The sequence below is a fragment of the Petaurus breviceps genome, unplaced genomic scaffold (assembly GCF_028583685.1).
Source record: "Petaurus breviceps papuanus isolate PSGF00001 unplaced genomic scaffold, PetGlider_PUasm1.0 90994, whole genome shotgun sequence".
Taxonomy (NCBI): domain Eukaryota; kingdom Metazoa; phylum Chordata; class Mammalia; order Diprotodontia; family Petauridae; genus Petaurus; species Petaurus breviceps.
Window position 1 is genome coordinate 2,228,111 of NW_027187393.1, and position 16,035 is coordinate 2,244,145.

Sequence of the window (16,035 nt, forward strand, 5' to 3'; positions counted from 1 at the left end):
TCAGCTGAGGACTGTGCCACATATTTCATCAAAGAATTTGAAATCATTTGCTGAAAGCTCCCTCTCTTTCCTCCTCCTCATCTTACATCCCTCAGATATCTTTCTCTACTACCTCCTTTTTCACCTGTCTCACATGAATAGGTGGCCCTTCTCCCTGCCAAGGCAAATACTTCTACACACAATCTTAATTCCATTTCATCTGGTCTTTTCCAGGAGACTGTTCCCTCATTCTCTTACTAATCTGCAATCTCTTCCTGTCAACTGGTTGTTTCTCTGCTGCCTACAAATGTGGTTATGTCTCCACCATCTTTAAAAAACAACATAAAACAACCCCCCCCCCCAAACTCAAGGCAAATAGGTGTGAAGTGAATAGAAGGCTGGGCCTCTGGTCAAGAAGACCTGAGTTCAAATCTAGTCTCAGATACTTATCTGTGTGACCCTGGGCAAGTAACTTAACCTCTGTTTGCCTCAGTTTCCTCAACCTTTTGTGGTAGGTGCTGTTATTACCCCATTTCCTTTGGAGAGAGGGGATCCTACCCTGCTGGGTTGTGAAGATCAAAGGAGATATTATTTGTAAAGCACTTAGCACAGTGCCTGGCATGCAACAGGACTCAGGGGCTGGTGTTCTGTCCATTGAACCACCTAGCTTCCTGACTATGTACAAGTGTGTATGTTTGGGAAAGTATTCACTGGCTTTATACTTTAAAAGTATTCTCTGGTCTCAGAGAACCTATTTATGGAGTTCCAGTTCTGACATCTAAGTGACTATAGGTAAGACAAAACCCTTCTGATGCTCAGGTTTTTTTTTTTCACTTCTAGAATGGGACGAGGAATATTAGTACTAGCTACCTAACAATGTTATTGGAAGAAAGCACTTGTAATCCTTAAAAATACTATTAAAATGTAAAGTATTATTATGTGGATTGCCAACCTCTGAGTCAGGAAAACTTGGGCTCAAATCCCTTCTTTGACCCATGCTAACTGTGAGTGTGTGACCTGAGACAAGTCAATCTTTTAGTCTTAGGCTTTCTCAGAGCCTGGGAATTTAAGGAGTCTGCATTGGTAGACGGCATTTGTTCCAGTGAAGTTCCCAGTCCCAAGAATATCACCAGTCCGGGACCAGGAAACGCTCAAATGGCTGAGATCTCTCCAACAAAACAGATGCCAAATGCACACACACACACACACACACACACACATATATATATATATATATATATATATATACATGTATACATACATACATATTCATGTATATTTATGTATGGGTGTGAGACGTGTATTTTTTAAGCGTGTTCGCCTGTAGAGTTCTTTTCAGAATCTCAAAGAAAATTATCTTTGTTTCTTATGCAGTATTACTGGGTGGAAGAGGAAAGAAAAAAGAATAAAGAGGTAGGCTAAGAAGCACTTTACTTTTAATAGCTGGTTCTGCCAGCAGCCAGGCGTGCAACTCAGAAATTCACAACTCCCAAGCATGGACTCTGTCCCACCCACCTCCTGCAGCTAGGTCAGAAGGAGGGGTGTGCCTAGGGCGCGCCAAGGGGGCAGCAGGATGGGGCAGGAACCTCACTTGAATTAGTGTATTCGAAAGAGGAGGGGTGAAGGAGATAGCTCTATGAATCTGCCTCTGCTAGGAGAGTGGGAGGCGGGGGATACCTTGGCCCACAGTTTCCGGACGAGGAGGGCGGTGGTGCCGCCGGACTTGGCTTTCTCCATTCTTGCTTTCCCGGGGAGGCTGGCTGTTTACCTGTTCTGGGACCGGTCCAGGTCTCAAATTCTGGGACTGAGTCAGGCCGGGTTTTCCCTCTGCTTCTGGGAGCGGAGCGAACTACTCGAATCGTCGGCTCTGGCTCCGGTTCATTAACCGGACCGTGTTTTCTCTGTGTCCCTGCGGCAGAGAGGGTGGCTGGGGTTTCATTGCCGTCTAGAGCCGGGAGCCTGGAGCAAAGAGGGTTCGAATCTCGGAGAGGGAAGAGGCTGCTGTGCCATCGGAGGGCTAGGATCTTAAGCCCGATCCCAGACCCAGGACCCGGTGGGCTGTCAAGGAACGAGAGCCGGCACCAACATGGTGAGTGTGCCTGACTGCGCCTCTGGAATGTGGGGCAGGAGCCGGGCGGGAAACTATGCACCACATAGTAGCAGCACATCCCTCCCTGTTCCCGGACCCCCCGAGGAAGCGCTCCCTGTGTGACCTTGGGCAAATCGCCTCTCTTCTTGGGGTCTCAGTTTCCCCTTCTGTCAAATAGGATTAGCAGGGAAGGGGGAGGCTAGATTTAAGAAATCTCCAGATGCCCTTCCAGGATTCTTGCTTATTGAGGCTTTTCAGTAGCTGCGTCCCGAGACACCAGCGGGGTGTTGCGGAAAGGGGTTTGGGATTCTGGGCTGCAGGGCTCTGTTAGGGTTCTCCCTTGCAGCCTCGTCAGTCCCCAGCCCCCGGCCCCCGGCTCCCGGCTGTACTTGGCTTCTTAGAGATCCGACAGGATGATGGTTCAATCTGGCCGGCCAACCTTGGGACTCAAAGGCCAGAGCCCTCCTCTTCTCCCCAACCCCAGCCCTAGCTCAGCCTTTGGGACCCTGGAAGGTGGGAGGGGCAGGGAAGAGCTGTATTATACCCCAGGTCTGTTCACAGAGAGCAGCTGCTCCAGGAATGCGGATTGGTGATCCGGGGTGGCCCGTCTCATCTGCCCTACCCATGGTCAAGTCTATTTGCATCCTGTGAGACAGCCGTGAGGGGATCCCCCGCGCCTGACCTCGCCTTGCTTCCCCATCCCCCCCCCCCGACAGCCAGCCCCCAGCACCCTAGGCTGAATGGGAAGGAAGACATCCCCCACGCCCCCCACCCCACCCCAGGCATAGTTTCTGAAAACCCCGTTGAGAGTTCTAGGTGACCTAGACCTGGACCTAGGTGGGTCACCTTCACCGAGGTCTCTGTAGAAGCTGTAACGCGACTGGTTGGGCTGGGACAGGTGGCCTGGCACACTGACCAAAATCTGCCTGGAGCTGTGGCTCCCAGTGTGGGAAGGTTTGGGAGGTTGTCCTGGGCTGGGCGCCTCCTAGACCGGCGCAGACATGGGTGGGGACAGTTCCCTCCCCTGCCTCTTGGGGCTGGCCGTTTGGCTGGGTTACCTGCTGGAGACTGGACTTGCCTGCTGAGCTACCCCTTCCTTCTGGCTGTCCGAGAAAGGGAGTGGAGGCCAGGAGGGATTGGAATTTCCTGGTGTGTGTGTGTGTATATGCGTGTGCATACATGTACATGTGTGCGAACATACTCATATATGTGCACACGTGTGTTTATATGTATCTCTACATGTGTGTGTTGTACATATACATGGATTCCCTCCAAAAGTTGTTCTCTCCTTCCTGCAGGTAACCCAGGATTTCACAGGTGAGGCTTTCTGCTTTTGTCTAGTGGCTCTGGCTTGTAAGGGAGGTATTTGGACTTCAGGGTCAGAGTGGGACATGGTCTCTGTCCACTACAGGATCACAGTCAAAGCTCTCAGAGCCATGAAACTGTATTGACCCTATTGCTCAGATGGGGAAAATTAAGGTCCTGAGTAATGGCACAGGTGGAAGGCAGAATTAGAAATCTGGGAGTTTGCTTCCTCCTGACCTTCCCAGCCCCCAATTCTTCAGCTAGAATTCCCCCAGGGCATTTTCCCATCTCCTTCTGGGGGACTCAGCCTTCCCTGGCTGAGCAACATATAAAATGCATCAGTATCACTTCATGGGCTCAGAAGGCTTTGGTTGGGTCACTAAAGAATACAAAAGGCCCATACCCAGCCCAGGGCCTGTAATCTCTGTGTAGTTGTCTGTGATCCATAGAATCATCCTGGAAGGGACCTTGATATTTAATCAAATGGCCCTCTCAACCTTCTCCAAAGAGACCTGTAGGGAGGCAAGGTTTACATTCTCAGTATCAAAAGGGTATCTCAGACCCTCCTCCCTCTCTGTCTTCATCCCCATCTTGACTAAGGGGGGAGGGGAGCCTGGGCCTCCTATCCCTTTTAGTCCTGGCCTCAGCTTCAAAGTCTGATGTGGGAGCTGTAGTGTGAGGGAGATCAGGCAGCTGGCTATTGGGATCAGTATCTCTTTGAAGGGGCCCTGCCCCTTCCCCAGCCCCAGCCTCATATCTGGAGCCACAGTGACATTCTGGGCCCCTGCCCAACCCCATTCCTCTGAAGAGTGACATTCCTGGTTTCTCCTCTTAGCTTCACCCTCTTCCTCTCAGGTCAGAGCTGTCTTTGCAAAACAATCCCTCCAGCAGGTGGTGGGGCCCTTCCCTGGCTGAGACCCCCCAGCCTTCTGTAGTTAAGGGGCTGACCTCCTCCTATCCCATTCCCCCTAGCCCAACTTGGTCTCCCTGCTAAGTAAGGCCTAACTAGGAGTTGGAGTCAGGGGTGGGAAGACTAACTGAATGGTCTATGATGCTCAGAGCTAGATTTGACTGGTCTTCAGTTTTGAGGGACCTTAGAAATCTAGCCCCTGGAGTGGAGACCCACTCCCCCAATGACTGAGTTCTGTGGATCAATTTTTGTCTCTTCAGCCCACAGAGAGGTGCTAGCAGGGGGCATGAAGGTGGCCCTTTGGAGCTCAGATATTGTGTGTCTGCCTCTCTGGGAGGGACTTGTCATATATGGAATCCATATAATGATGCATGTCAGAGCTGGAAGAAATCCTGGAGACCATTAAAACTAACCCCTTCCCTTTGCAGAGGAGGAAATTGAGGACAGGGAAGGATTTGGCCTGGGTAATACATCGAATGAATAGCAGAGTTTAGCCTGGGGTGGGTAGAGGGGAATGATTATATTTGCCCTACGCAAGAAAGCCTCCTTTGGCTGCCTATGGGGACTGTGAGGAGGCCCTGATTCACCTTCAAGGTTCCAGTTTACTCATCCTAATCCCAGGAGCTGGTCAGGAAGCTCCATTCTTCCCTTCTTCCCTCCCTGCCTCCCTCCCACCCCCTTGGGTGGCTAATCCCAGGTTGCTCCCCTTCCTGCCCTACCCTGAGTTCTTAGCTCTGATGCCTCTAGGCAACAGCCTGGAATGTGTATGTGTTGGGGGAGTTTCAGCGGGGTGGAAGGTGAACCTCAAAAAGCAGCTGAAGGCTTGGGGGAGGAGCTGAGGATATGGAATCCCTTTAAACTGAGGGATTAAACTGACCCCCAGTGCTCTGCATTCCTTGGAGCTCCTTCTGTCCCTGGGACCAGCCCCAGAATTTGGACTACTCCCTGAGCAGGCCCAGTGGGGTCCCTGGGGGAGGACTGAGACTAGAGGAGGGTCCTGAGGCTGGCTCTTTCCATTTTCAGCCAGCCCAGGCCAGTTCAAGTCATCAAATCTTTACAGAATTCCTGGTGTGGTGGGATGGGGGCTGGATTTAGAGTTAGAGGATCTGGGTTCAGATCCATTTCTGCCACTTACTACCTGAATGATCTTGAGTAAGTCATTTAACATCTCTAGGTCTAGATTATCTTATCTCTAAAATGAAGGGATGAGAGTACGTGGCCTCTAGTATAGCAGACCCAAAGCCTATGTGTTAGGAAACCTTGCTTTCTTCCCTGGCCTGACTCTAGCCCCAGTGTGTGTGTGAGAGTGTGTGTATGAATGTGCCCTCATGTGGCTTCAGCCAAAGAACTCTCCCTTCTGCTACTGCTGTTCTACCTCTCCCTTCCAGGCTCTTAGACTCTTGGATTGAGCCCCAGACCCAGAGAATATAGTCTGGATTGTCAGAATTAGAATCAAGGTTATGTGCCTCCCTTACCTCTAAGTGATCTCTCCCTAGGAATTTGGTGTCTGGGCTAAGGGTTAGGAGGAATACCAGCACGTGGGCCCTCTCTGATGGTTGGATGCTAGAACAAAGAAATGGCCTTTGGTAGAGGGAGTCTGGCCCTTTCTGCCAACCATCCTTTGGATGGATGACAAACTGTCACCCTTCCCTATGAATCTCCTCTGGATGTTGTCTACCTCTGAATGGGAGGCAAAAGTGGATAGGGTCAGGAAGACATGAGTTCATGTTCTTTCTCAGATCCTTAGTAGCTGAGTGACCCTGGGCAAGTGACTTGACTTTTCTGTGCCTCAGTTTACCTACTAAATGAGAGGGTTGGACTTAATGGCCACTAAAGTCCTTTCCAATCCTACTTTTTTTTTTGGAGGGGGAAGGCAGGACATTTGGAGTTAAGTGACTTGCCCAAGGTCACATAGCTAGTAAGTGTTAAGTGTCTGAGGCAGGATTTGAACTCAGGTCCTCCTGACTCCAGGGCCAGTGCTCTCTTCACTGAGCCACCTAGCCACCCCTCCAGCCCTATTTCTATGAAGCCATGCTCTAGGATCCTATGGTTGTTAGAAGAGAAACAAAAGCACAGAAAAGACCTAGGCTTATGTGAATCCAGTAGAGAACGGAAATGAAGAGTCCTGGCCCCTGGTGTGCCTTTGAACAGAGTCAGTTTGGGGCTTCCCCAGGCTTTGCCTCACCCTCTTTCTGTCCCTCCCTTCATTTCCACTCTCCCCCACAACACCCCCAGCACCCTTGGTGGATGCACAGCCCCGGGCAGGAATGTGCCTGAGGGTGACTGGGTGAATGATGCCCGGGTCATCATGGCCTAGGAGGTGGGGCTGGCCCTTGTGGGTGCCTGTGTGTGCATGTGTATATTTCTGACAAGGAGAGTCTCCTCAGAGGAGAGCACAGTAGCAAACACAGTAGGCTTCTAACAAATGCTTGCTGGATAAAATGAAAAGGGAGTTGGAGGATAGCACTGGTTTGGAGTTAGAACTTGGGCTCAAATCACTTGGCTCTCTGCTGTGTGACCCTGGTCAAGTTACTTGCTCTCTCTGGGCTTCTGTTTCCTTTTCTTTAGAGTTAGAAGTTCAAAGTAGGTGATCTTCCGACATTCCTTCTAGCTCTAATTGCTATGACCCAGACGGAGAGATAGAACCCCTGGGTTCTTGTTCTATTTGCAGGAGGTACCTTGCTTCATACACCAGCACACCCAACCCCTGGCATGGCAGGACCTCCAAAAATTCCACCCATTGTGAGAAGCCTGAGTAACAGATGGGAAATAAGCCCAGGAAATAAAGGGGGAGATTGGAAGGAAAACCTGTTTCCCACCCTCTCTACCCCCATCCCGACCAAGGCTTTTCTGTTGTTGTTTTTGTTTTTATGGAACATTGGAAAATGAGGGGTGGAGGAAGTCCCCTGGGTGGGAGGAAAAACAAACAGGAATCTTTCCCCAAAGTTTGTACCTTTTTTTTTTTTTAAGGCTTTCAAGTTCCTGACCTGGGGGTGGGAGCTCATTGATTCATAGATCTCCACATACATACTTTGTCTTTCAAAAACACAAAAGCTGGAAATGGTTCAGGAGAATAGAGCCTGGGGTGGAGTAGGGGGTGGGGGGAGCTGGCTTTGTCTTCAGGGATGGGGAGGAAAGGGGTATCTGGAAGGCCATCTAGGGGATAAGCTCCCAGGTGCATCCCCTTCTGTCCTTGAATGAGTGGAAGCCTGGGGTCTGAGGGGCTGAGGAGCTTAGGGTTCTGTGTTTGATTGTTTTCTTGTGAGGTGGCATGAGTAAGTAAGCAACCCCCCCCCCCATGTACATGCACACCTGCTCCGGATGCCACTGCCCATTGTCCAGCTTCATCCTTCCTCTCTCCAGGCCCTTCCTGTTTGTGTCTCTCCAGCTGTGGGACCCAGGGCCCTACCCCCTTCCCTAGGCTTCCCTTGGGGCCCTTCACCAGGGAGAGTGAAGGCATGGACTGGACTGTGTTCCCCTACTCTATGTTCTTTCTCTCTGCATACCCCCAAAAAGCCCTTCTGCCCAGGTTTAGCTGGGTCCCGCAAGGAAAAGAAAAAAAGAGGTCAACTCTGTAAGGAACAGGTCTGGGCTCAGAGAGAGCTCCCTACCCACACTTCTACCTACCCTGCCGTGTACTTGGGACCTCTCTTGTGTGGGGGTGACAGGCCCAAGTCTAGTCCCCAGGTTTTCAAGAACAGCACCTTCTTCCCCAGCCCTCCTTGAGTCCTTCAGAGTAGATCCAGTTTAGAATATGGAAAGGGGGAGAAGGAGCAAAGCGGGGGAGAATCATAGGCCCCTAGGCATCTTGGTTCTACTTGATTATTCCTGCTGGCTAGGATGTACTTGCTATAGGGAATGGGCAGACATCGTCAAAGGCCTCTCCCCCATCTCCCACTCATGAGAATCTGGATTTGGGAGGAAGAGGGAATTTGAATATTCTGCCTGATATCAGGAAGGAGGTGTAAAGGACAGAGTGGATGGGGGTACCTTTAGCTGCTGGACAGAGGAGCTGTTCTCTGGAATGGTGGGCCAGGTAGAACAGAGCTTCTCAGGAATGGGGCAGAGAACGGCAAAGGAATTCTATGGTTCTTACAGTAAAATTGTACATACCAAACTAAGGGAAATAATCTGCCTTGGAAGGGGTTAGAGGGAACACCCCTCTGAGCCTGCCTTTGATCTTCCCAGAGCCGGCCTTTTCAGTTCCGCTAAAGCTTCATGGCAACAGCCCAGAGACCTCCCCGAAGCAGTGACACTGCCCTCTACACCATGGGCAGCGTGGGTAGCCTGCTGGAGAGACAGGACTTCTCCCCTGAGGAGCTGCGGGCTGCCCTGGGCAGTGCCCGAAGCTCACGCCAGCCTGATGGGCTCCTTCGTAAGGGTTTGAGCCAGCGAGAGCTCCTCAGCTACCTTCACCTGGCCAAGAAGGACTCCAAGGCCACCAAACGCTGGCCCTCAGGGGGTCACCGGCAGGGGGATGATGACCACCATAGCAACTACTCTGGTCTCTACTACCGGGAGCACCCGAGGGGGACTGACTTCACCAAGACTTCCCTACCTGAGCGGGGCCGCTTTGACAAGGTGAGGGAGCAGCGATTGGAGACTGCTGAGTCTGGGGTAAGAGCAGGAGGAGGGGGGCTTCCTCTCTGCTGGTATGGCTTAGGGCATTTCACCAACAGGGAAGGGTACTCAGGAGGCTTCACCTCTGGGGGTGTCCACTCCAAGCAGTTGGGTGGGGAAGCCTCTGAGAATGACCAGAGGAGGCATGAACAAGGGTCTTACATACCCTTTCCCTTCCTTTTCTCCATCCAGTGCCGCATCCGACCCTCGGTCTTCAAACCGACGATAGGTACAGGGAAGAGCTTCCTGTCCATGCAGAGCCTGGCAGCCCACAAGGGCCAGAAGCTGTGGAAGAGCAATGGCAGCCTCCATACACTTGTTTGCAACCCGCCCCTGAGCCCTGGTCCCCAGGCCAGCCGTGCTCGGGCCCAGCTGCTGCAGGCACTTAGTCTGGATGAAGGTGGCCCTGACCCTGGCCTATCTGATTCCTCCAGCGGTGGCAGTGGTGGCCCTGGACCCTTCAGTGCCTCTGTGGGACATGTCAACCACCTTGGTGGTTCCCTGGATCGAGCTGCCCGAAGCCCTAAGGAACAGGCAATGGTGACTGCTGGTGAAATGTTGGCCACTCTGAGTTGCCTGCCTGAACCCCCACCCCCCTACGACTTCACTTACTCTGCTCAGATGGCCCAGGACTCGGTGGCCCTGCGGCAGGGCCAGCCTGGGGTTGGGGTTCTATCAGAGCTGAAAGGAGGCCTCAGTGATGACGATGGCCCCAGTCCCTTTGCACAGGTGAGGGCTGCACTCCCCCAACCCTCCTCCCGAAGCCTGTCCTCCTCCCGCAGCCTGTCCTCCTCCCTCTCTCTTGCCATCTGGGCCCTAGCTTCATATTCTTTTCTCTCTTCATCTGTTTCTCCCACCATCCTCCCTCACTCTTGCTCTGTTGGGACATTTGGGGATTTCCAGAAGAGCCTGTCTTCCTTGGACTGTGTTCATGTGCAGGGAGGGAGGTTTGTTTCTCTGAATCAGTCTCCCCTGAGGTCCCAATCTCTCCCCCAGGAGCTGGAGGACAGGCAGCAGTTGTGGCTGGCCGAGCTGAAGCGTCTCTATGATGAGAAGCTGCAGGAGATAGCCCAGAAGGCTGAACGGAACGAGCGAAGCCTCCAGCTGCAGCTTTTCATGGCCCAGCAGGAGCAGCGGAGGCTGCGGAAGGAGCTCAGTGCCCATCAGAGCCTGGCCAAGGAGCCTCCACACTCCCCAGAGAGCACTAGCCCCAGTCTGGAGGAGGAGGCCAAGTGGGAGGTGAGGGGGAGCTGGTAGCCAGCAGGTACTGGAGGCCCAGGGCTAGAAGACTGTGATGGAGATTCAGTGATACCTTCTGTTAGAAGACCCAGCTTTGCTCTGAGGAAAGAATACCAGTTCTAGAGTCAGATGCCTTGGGTTCAAATCCAGCTCTGCCAGCTGTCACCTGTGTGACTTTGGAAAAATCACTTAGCCTTTCTGAGCCTCAGTTTCCTCATCTGGAAAATGAGGGGAGGGACTCAATGGCCTGAGGTCTCTTCCAACCCTAAATCTGTGGTCCTGATTTGGTGACCTCCAAGGTTCCTTCCAGCTCTAAATTTCTCAGTCTACAAGCTGTATGAACTTGGGCCAGTCACTTCTTGCCTGGTCTCAGATTCTTCTTCTGAAAAATGAAGGGGTTAGACTAGACCAGGAGTTCCCAACTTGGTCTGTGTATATTTATACCCCAAGATGGTACCAGAAGCTTGTCAAGGGGGCATGGGGAATGTTTGGTGATTAGTCATATTATCTCATTGAAATGAATATATCTTATTTGTTATGCATGTATGTGTGGTAAGCTCCAGAATTTGTTTTCTTGTATATTCTCTAGCGGATACTGGAAGGTTAACTGAAAGCCAATGGGCATAGTGTCCAAAAAAAGTTTGGGGAAACCCATGTTCTAGATGACCTTTATGGTTCCTTTCAACTCTAGATCCTATAATCTGCTGATTCTTCACCCTAAATATCAGATGGGGAGGAGATTTAGGCTGAGGGAACCATGTACCTGGGGAGAAGAGGCAGGGGCAGGAGTAGCTCTTGAAGGTAAAAACAGACCTCCAAAAGGTAGAGCCTAGAGAAAGAACAGCTCATGCCTCTGGGATGCTCCAGAGTTTATAAATCATTACCTGCTGCATTATGCTATCCCAGTTTTCTTTTTTTTGTTGTTTATTTAAACTTTTATTTATTTATTTACTTTTTGTTTATAACATTCAGTTTCACAATCCCTTGAGTTGAAAATTTTCTCCCCTTGCCTCTCTTCCCCCCTTCCCCTCCTCCCATGGCAGCATGCAATATGATACAAGTTCTACAAATACCTTCACATTAAACATTAGTCAAGTTGTAAAGAAGGATTATGACCAATAGAATGAACAATGAGAAAGAAGGAACAAAACAAAACAAAAAAGACAGAGCAAGTAGTTTGCTTCAGTCTGCCTTCGGACGCTGTAGTTCTTCTTCTGGATGTGGATAGCCTTTTCCATCATGAGTCCTTTGGTGTTGTCTTATAACCTTGCATTGCTGAGAGGAGCCCAGTCTATCAAAGTCAGTTGTCACTGATATGATGTGTCTGTAATTGTGTACAATGTTCTCCTGGTTCTGCTCCTCTCACTCAGCATCTCCTGTCTCAGTTTGACAGATGAACTAACAGGTCCAGAGAAAGGAAGGCTACTCTAGCTTCTAAGGCAGGGAGTTCTAGACCCCTCCTCCTCTTCCCTTCACTTTGCCCCCTCTCCCCCACTTCCATTCTGATCCCATCTTCTCTAATGTCTCCCTCTTTCTCTTTCTTAGGTGGGTCAGAAGACTTCAGAAATCTCTCTGTTAAAACAGCAGCTGCGGGAGGCCCAGGCAGAGCTGGCCCAAAAGCTAGCAGAGATCTTCAGCCTGAAAACAAAACTCCGAAGCAGCCGGGCCCAGGCTGAAGCCAAGGACAGTGAGTTGGCTCGGCTCCGGGACACCCTCTGCCACCAGAGCCCCCAGGATGGCCCGGGCCCCGGGGAACTGCCTGATGGGGGCTGTGAAACAGATGATTCCAAGAGCCAGGGACTTCGAGGGGAGGTGAGCAGTGGTGGGGCAGAGCGGCTGTGGACTGAGCTACAGCGGGAGCGCCAGCAGGGCAGGAAGCAGGCCTTGCTTTTTGAGCAGGAGCGGAGGACATGGCAGGAGGAAAAGAACAGGGTCCTGCGTTACCAGCGGGAGATCCAGGTGAGCTACATGGAGATGTACCACCGCAATCAGACTCTGGAGCAGGAACTGAGGGAGCTTCGAGAGCTGAGGGCACCACAGGCACCCTGGAGCCCAAGGCTGGAGTCCTCCAAGATCTGAGTGACGCTGGAGCTGAGTAGGTGGCTGCTGCAGGACCCCCCAGGGATAGTCCTTGAAAAAAGTTGGGAGGGTACTCCCTTGTCTCTCTCCCCATTCCTCTTCAGGGTCCCAGACTCTGAGGAAGGATAGAATGGAGAGCCCCATGCAGGGCTAGGCCAGGCCCAGGAGGAGGGCTTCCAGTGTGGGCACTGCCCTCATTTTGGTGCTTGGAAGCAAAAGCTCAGGGGTGCTTTTCTTCCCCTTTATCATATGTTCAAGTGTGTCCCAGCCACGCCAAGTCTAACCACTCCCTGGATTGGCTATGTGATCTGCATCCCAGGCCCAGTGAAGAGGCTGGGAGGGTTAGAGTGGAGCCCCCAATGATACAGAGCTTGGTGGGGGAAAGGGCTGAAACAGGAGAGGGAGCTTGGAGACCATGAGCCCCTGTGTCATGTCCCCCCTGACTCCCCAAGGGCCAGTGTGAGGAGGCATGGACACAGGTGCCTGCCCCTCAGAGAATAAAGCCATGTTTTGTTTCGTTTTTTAATTGGAGACTCTGGTTGTTTTGTCAAGGCTTATTTCTATCAAATGGTGTTCAGGAGGAGTGTGTTTTGGAGAGGGTGAAAGAGAACCTTGCAAAGATTTGACCCAGGTGAGGGGGGGACAGAAAACCTAGGCCACTTTTAGACTACTTTCCTGTCAGTTTGCTTACTCTCAGGCCAGAGAGTGGGTTACAGGAAGGAAGGTACTTCCCCTGAGCCTTGCTGGGTTTCTGGGTGTCACTGATTGATTCTCCCACCTTTCTGGTCCAGGTGAGGAAAGAAAACCTCTCTTTCCATAATCCTACTAAGACACAGGTTAAAAAAAACACACCCAAAACTTTACTGGGGACCTAAGGGAGGAGGTGTAAGGGGAAGTACTGAGCAAAAGAATGATAGAAAGGAGTCCGAGACCAAGTTGTTCAAAGGCACAAAGTCATTCTGTCCTTTGATGGTAACATGTTTCTGTGGGGACCCCACTGTCCCCTTCCCCCACTAGCTGGCAGCCCAGATGCATCCTGGGGCACCTGGAGGATCCCAGCTCAAACTGATACCCATTGAGACTTGATCTCCTCCTTCCCAATGATGGGGGTGTGCTCTTCTACAGCATCATGAGGATTCCTAGGCCTTGACATGGGTCATTATCTTTGGGGCCTCTAGGCCTCTCCATCAACCCTCTAGCTGAATTCTCCTACAGTGTTGTCTTGCTCACTCAGGTGACCTCCTTAAGAGAGGGGTAGAGGGTGGAGGAGAAGGTTGCTTATTTTTCTCTTTGTATCCCACATAATAAATGCTTTTTTATTTCATTAAGGTTTGCAAAGCCTTTAGAAAACTCATTATCTCCCTTGATCTTCACAGGACTATTATTTCTATTGTACAGATGAAGAAATTGAGGCCCAATGGCTCCATGGTCATCTATCTCTCCATGATAAAATAGCCTCTCTGACCTTGTCTCTGTGGAAGAAGAAATTTAGACCCTTATCTGAACCAGAAAGGCATTTCTTATAAGGCAGACAATGCAGTTCAACTGTCATTTATCACACACCTATTGTGTGCAAGACAGCCTGTCTTGGATAGAGTGCTGGGTTTGGAGACAAGAAAACCTAGTTTCAAATTCTGCCTCTGACACTGAGACTGGTTTATTCGATTAATAATAGCTAACATTTCTATGGTGCTTAAAAGGCTTATGCAAATGCCTTACAAATATTATCTCACTTAATCCTCACAGCAACTCCAGGAGGTAGGTGTTATTATTCCCCCTTTTTACAGATGAGGAAGTTGAGGCAAACTATAACTTGCCCAGGGTCATACAGCTAAGTGTCTGAGGCTGGATTCAAATTCATTTTCTTGACTCCAGGCCTAGTGTAGGGCTCAGTACTCTATCCATTCACCCCTAGTTGCATCTCAGGGCATCAGGCAACTCACTAGGAGCTTTCTATTGGGTTATAGACTATCCATGAAGTTCTAGTGGTGGTAGACAAGTTCCTCCAACAAAAAAAATTCCCTAAGCTGAGAAAATCACAGCTCTAATATTTTATGTCCTAGGCCTTGGGGATAGAAGGAAAAAACCAATAAAATAAACCTAAAAAAAATGCCTTGAAGGAGCTTCTATTTGATTGAAAGGCATGGTGATGTCCTGGACTGAGCCTTGGCCAGGTGGGAGCTGTGTGACCCTGGGCAAATCACTTAACCTGGCTGGTCCTTGCTTTCCTCATCTGTAAAATGGGGGCAACACAGGTAATACTCATCTCAGAGAGCTGTTGTGGGGCTCAGATAAGCTCATGTATGAGGCGTTTCACAAACCTCAAAGCTCTAGGTAAATATCTGCTAGTATTATTTTTGTGCCTGGGGCAGGCAGAAAAGACTGACATCAGCCCTTGCCCTGTGGAGCTAGATTTGTGTCTGTTTGTAAGAAAATTAAATTTAGGTAACATATATTAGGCAAAGGCCTGGAGGTCAGTTGGGCTTACTCTCTCCTTTCCACCTAGACTAGGTTTTTACCAATGGTAATAGCAGCAGGATTTGGTTTGGCTAGTCCTGGCTAGGTACCCAGGGCCAGATGGTGGAGAGGGTTGAGGTGGCTTTGTTAAAAGGGAAAAGGATAAAAGTGTATGTGGGGGTGGGGGTGGAGATGGGGGGGGCGACTCTGTAATGGGATCTACATGCATAGAGTGAGGTGGGAGTGGGCTGTATAAAAGGAATAGCCAGCGTGTCTGGGGGTGGGTGTAATGTGGTATGTATGTAATAAGGAAGTATGTGGGGGGCCCAGCATACGTGTAGAGAACTGGGAGTGAGTACATACTAGGGCGGGGTCCAGCCTTTTTGACATTTACTTTCCTCTATGGTGGAAGGACAGCCTGACTTTGCTTTGAGGAAAAGAGGTGTGGTGGGGGGGGTGGTCCTAGGAATTGTTGCCTTACTGCTTTCTGGAAAATGGAAGCCAGACTGTTTTGTGAGCATTGAATTTCCCAGAATGTCCCCAGTGGATTTCATTATGTCTCCTAAAATCATCTCAAAGGAACTAAGGTTGACAGGGTTCAGGGATTTTGTTGGTCAGGTCTGGCTCATTGGCCCAGTTTCCATCTTTTCATCTAGTGATACCGAGAACGTTAGGGACTTCAGCCAGTCCAGCCAGAACTGAAGGACATGGCCCTAAGAATCAGTAGGCTCAGTCCTTTTCTTGCCCTGCCTCCCACAGGGTCATATGGCAAAGTAGGGCAGGATGAGCTCTAAGGTGCAACCACCCCTTCACCAGCCACTGGCTCCTTTTCCAGGGTGGTGGCTGGCTCAAGCTCCTGGGCTCAGCCCCTCTGCTGGGGCCTGGGCCTCTTCACAGCTTCTGAATACCCACAGCAGCTCCCCACCCAGCAATTAGTGTGCTGGGGAGTCGGGAGAGGGCCCGTAGAAGGAGGCGGCACCAAAACTTGGCAAAGGCGCCAGAAACTAAGCTCCTGCCTGGCCCAGATGTAGTGGGGGTGGGGCCTGGAGGGGGTGGGGCAGACAGGAATTGATGCATCTCAGAAGGAAACTAGATCTTCCTTAGCTCATCTGCTGCTCAACAAACCAGTTTCCTCTATTCCTGAAGCCAAATCAGCTACAGAGATGTTGTGATGGGTGAGTCCAGGGCAAATGTGATCCTGGACCAGATTCCCTGATGCCCTATAGATGCCTCCCTCTCCCAAGGGCCCTGACTTTTCCCAGGTATCTCTCCTTTCCCAACCTTCCCCTTATGGACACTTTCATCCAACACAGACCCAGGGCTTTTCCAAACTCCAACATGTTGGGAGGCCATGTCT

General features: G+C 50.8%; 1 protein-coding gene across 4 annotated transcripts; it reads left to right on the forward strand.

The window, feature by feature from the left end:
- The first annotated feature begins 1,375 nt into the window (after nt 1-1,375).
- N4BP3 (NEDD4 binding protein 3) lies at nt 1,376-12,747 on the forward strand. Of its 4 annotated transcripts, XM_069077708.1 has the most exons (7): nt 1,378-2,068; nt 2,630-2,715; nt 3,367-3,385; nt 8,472-8,864; nt 9,096-9,632; nt 9,900-10,142; nt 11,688-12,747. In XM_069077708.1, the coding sequence occupies exons 4-7, from the start codon at nt 8,502-8,504 to the stop codon at nt 12,219-12,221; spliced, it is 1,677 nt and encodes a 558-aa protein (XP_068933809.1). In that variant the 5' UTR covers nt 1,378-2,068; nt 2,630-2,715; nt 3,367-3,385; nt 8,472-8,501; the 3' UTR covers nt 12,222-12,747. The 4 variants fall into 4 exon arrangements, with proteins under 4 accessions (XP_068933810.1, XP_068933809.1, XP_068933808.1 ...); XM_069077709.1 differs by lacking the exons at nt 2,630-2,715; nt 3,367-3,385 and having other exon boundaries at nt 1,376-2,068; nt 11,688-11,954; nt 12,042-12,747; XM_069077707.1 differs by lacking the exon at nt 2,630-2,715.
- The last annotated feature ends 3,288 nt before the right edge of the window (nt 12,748-16,035 follow it).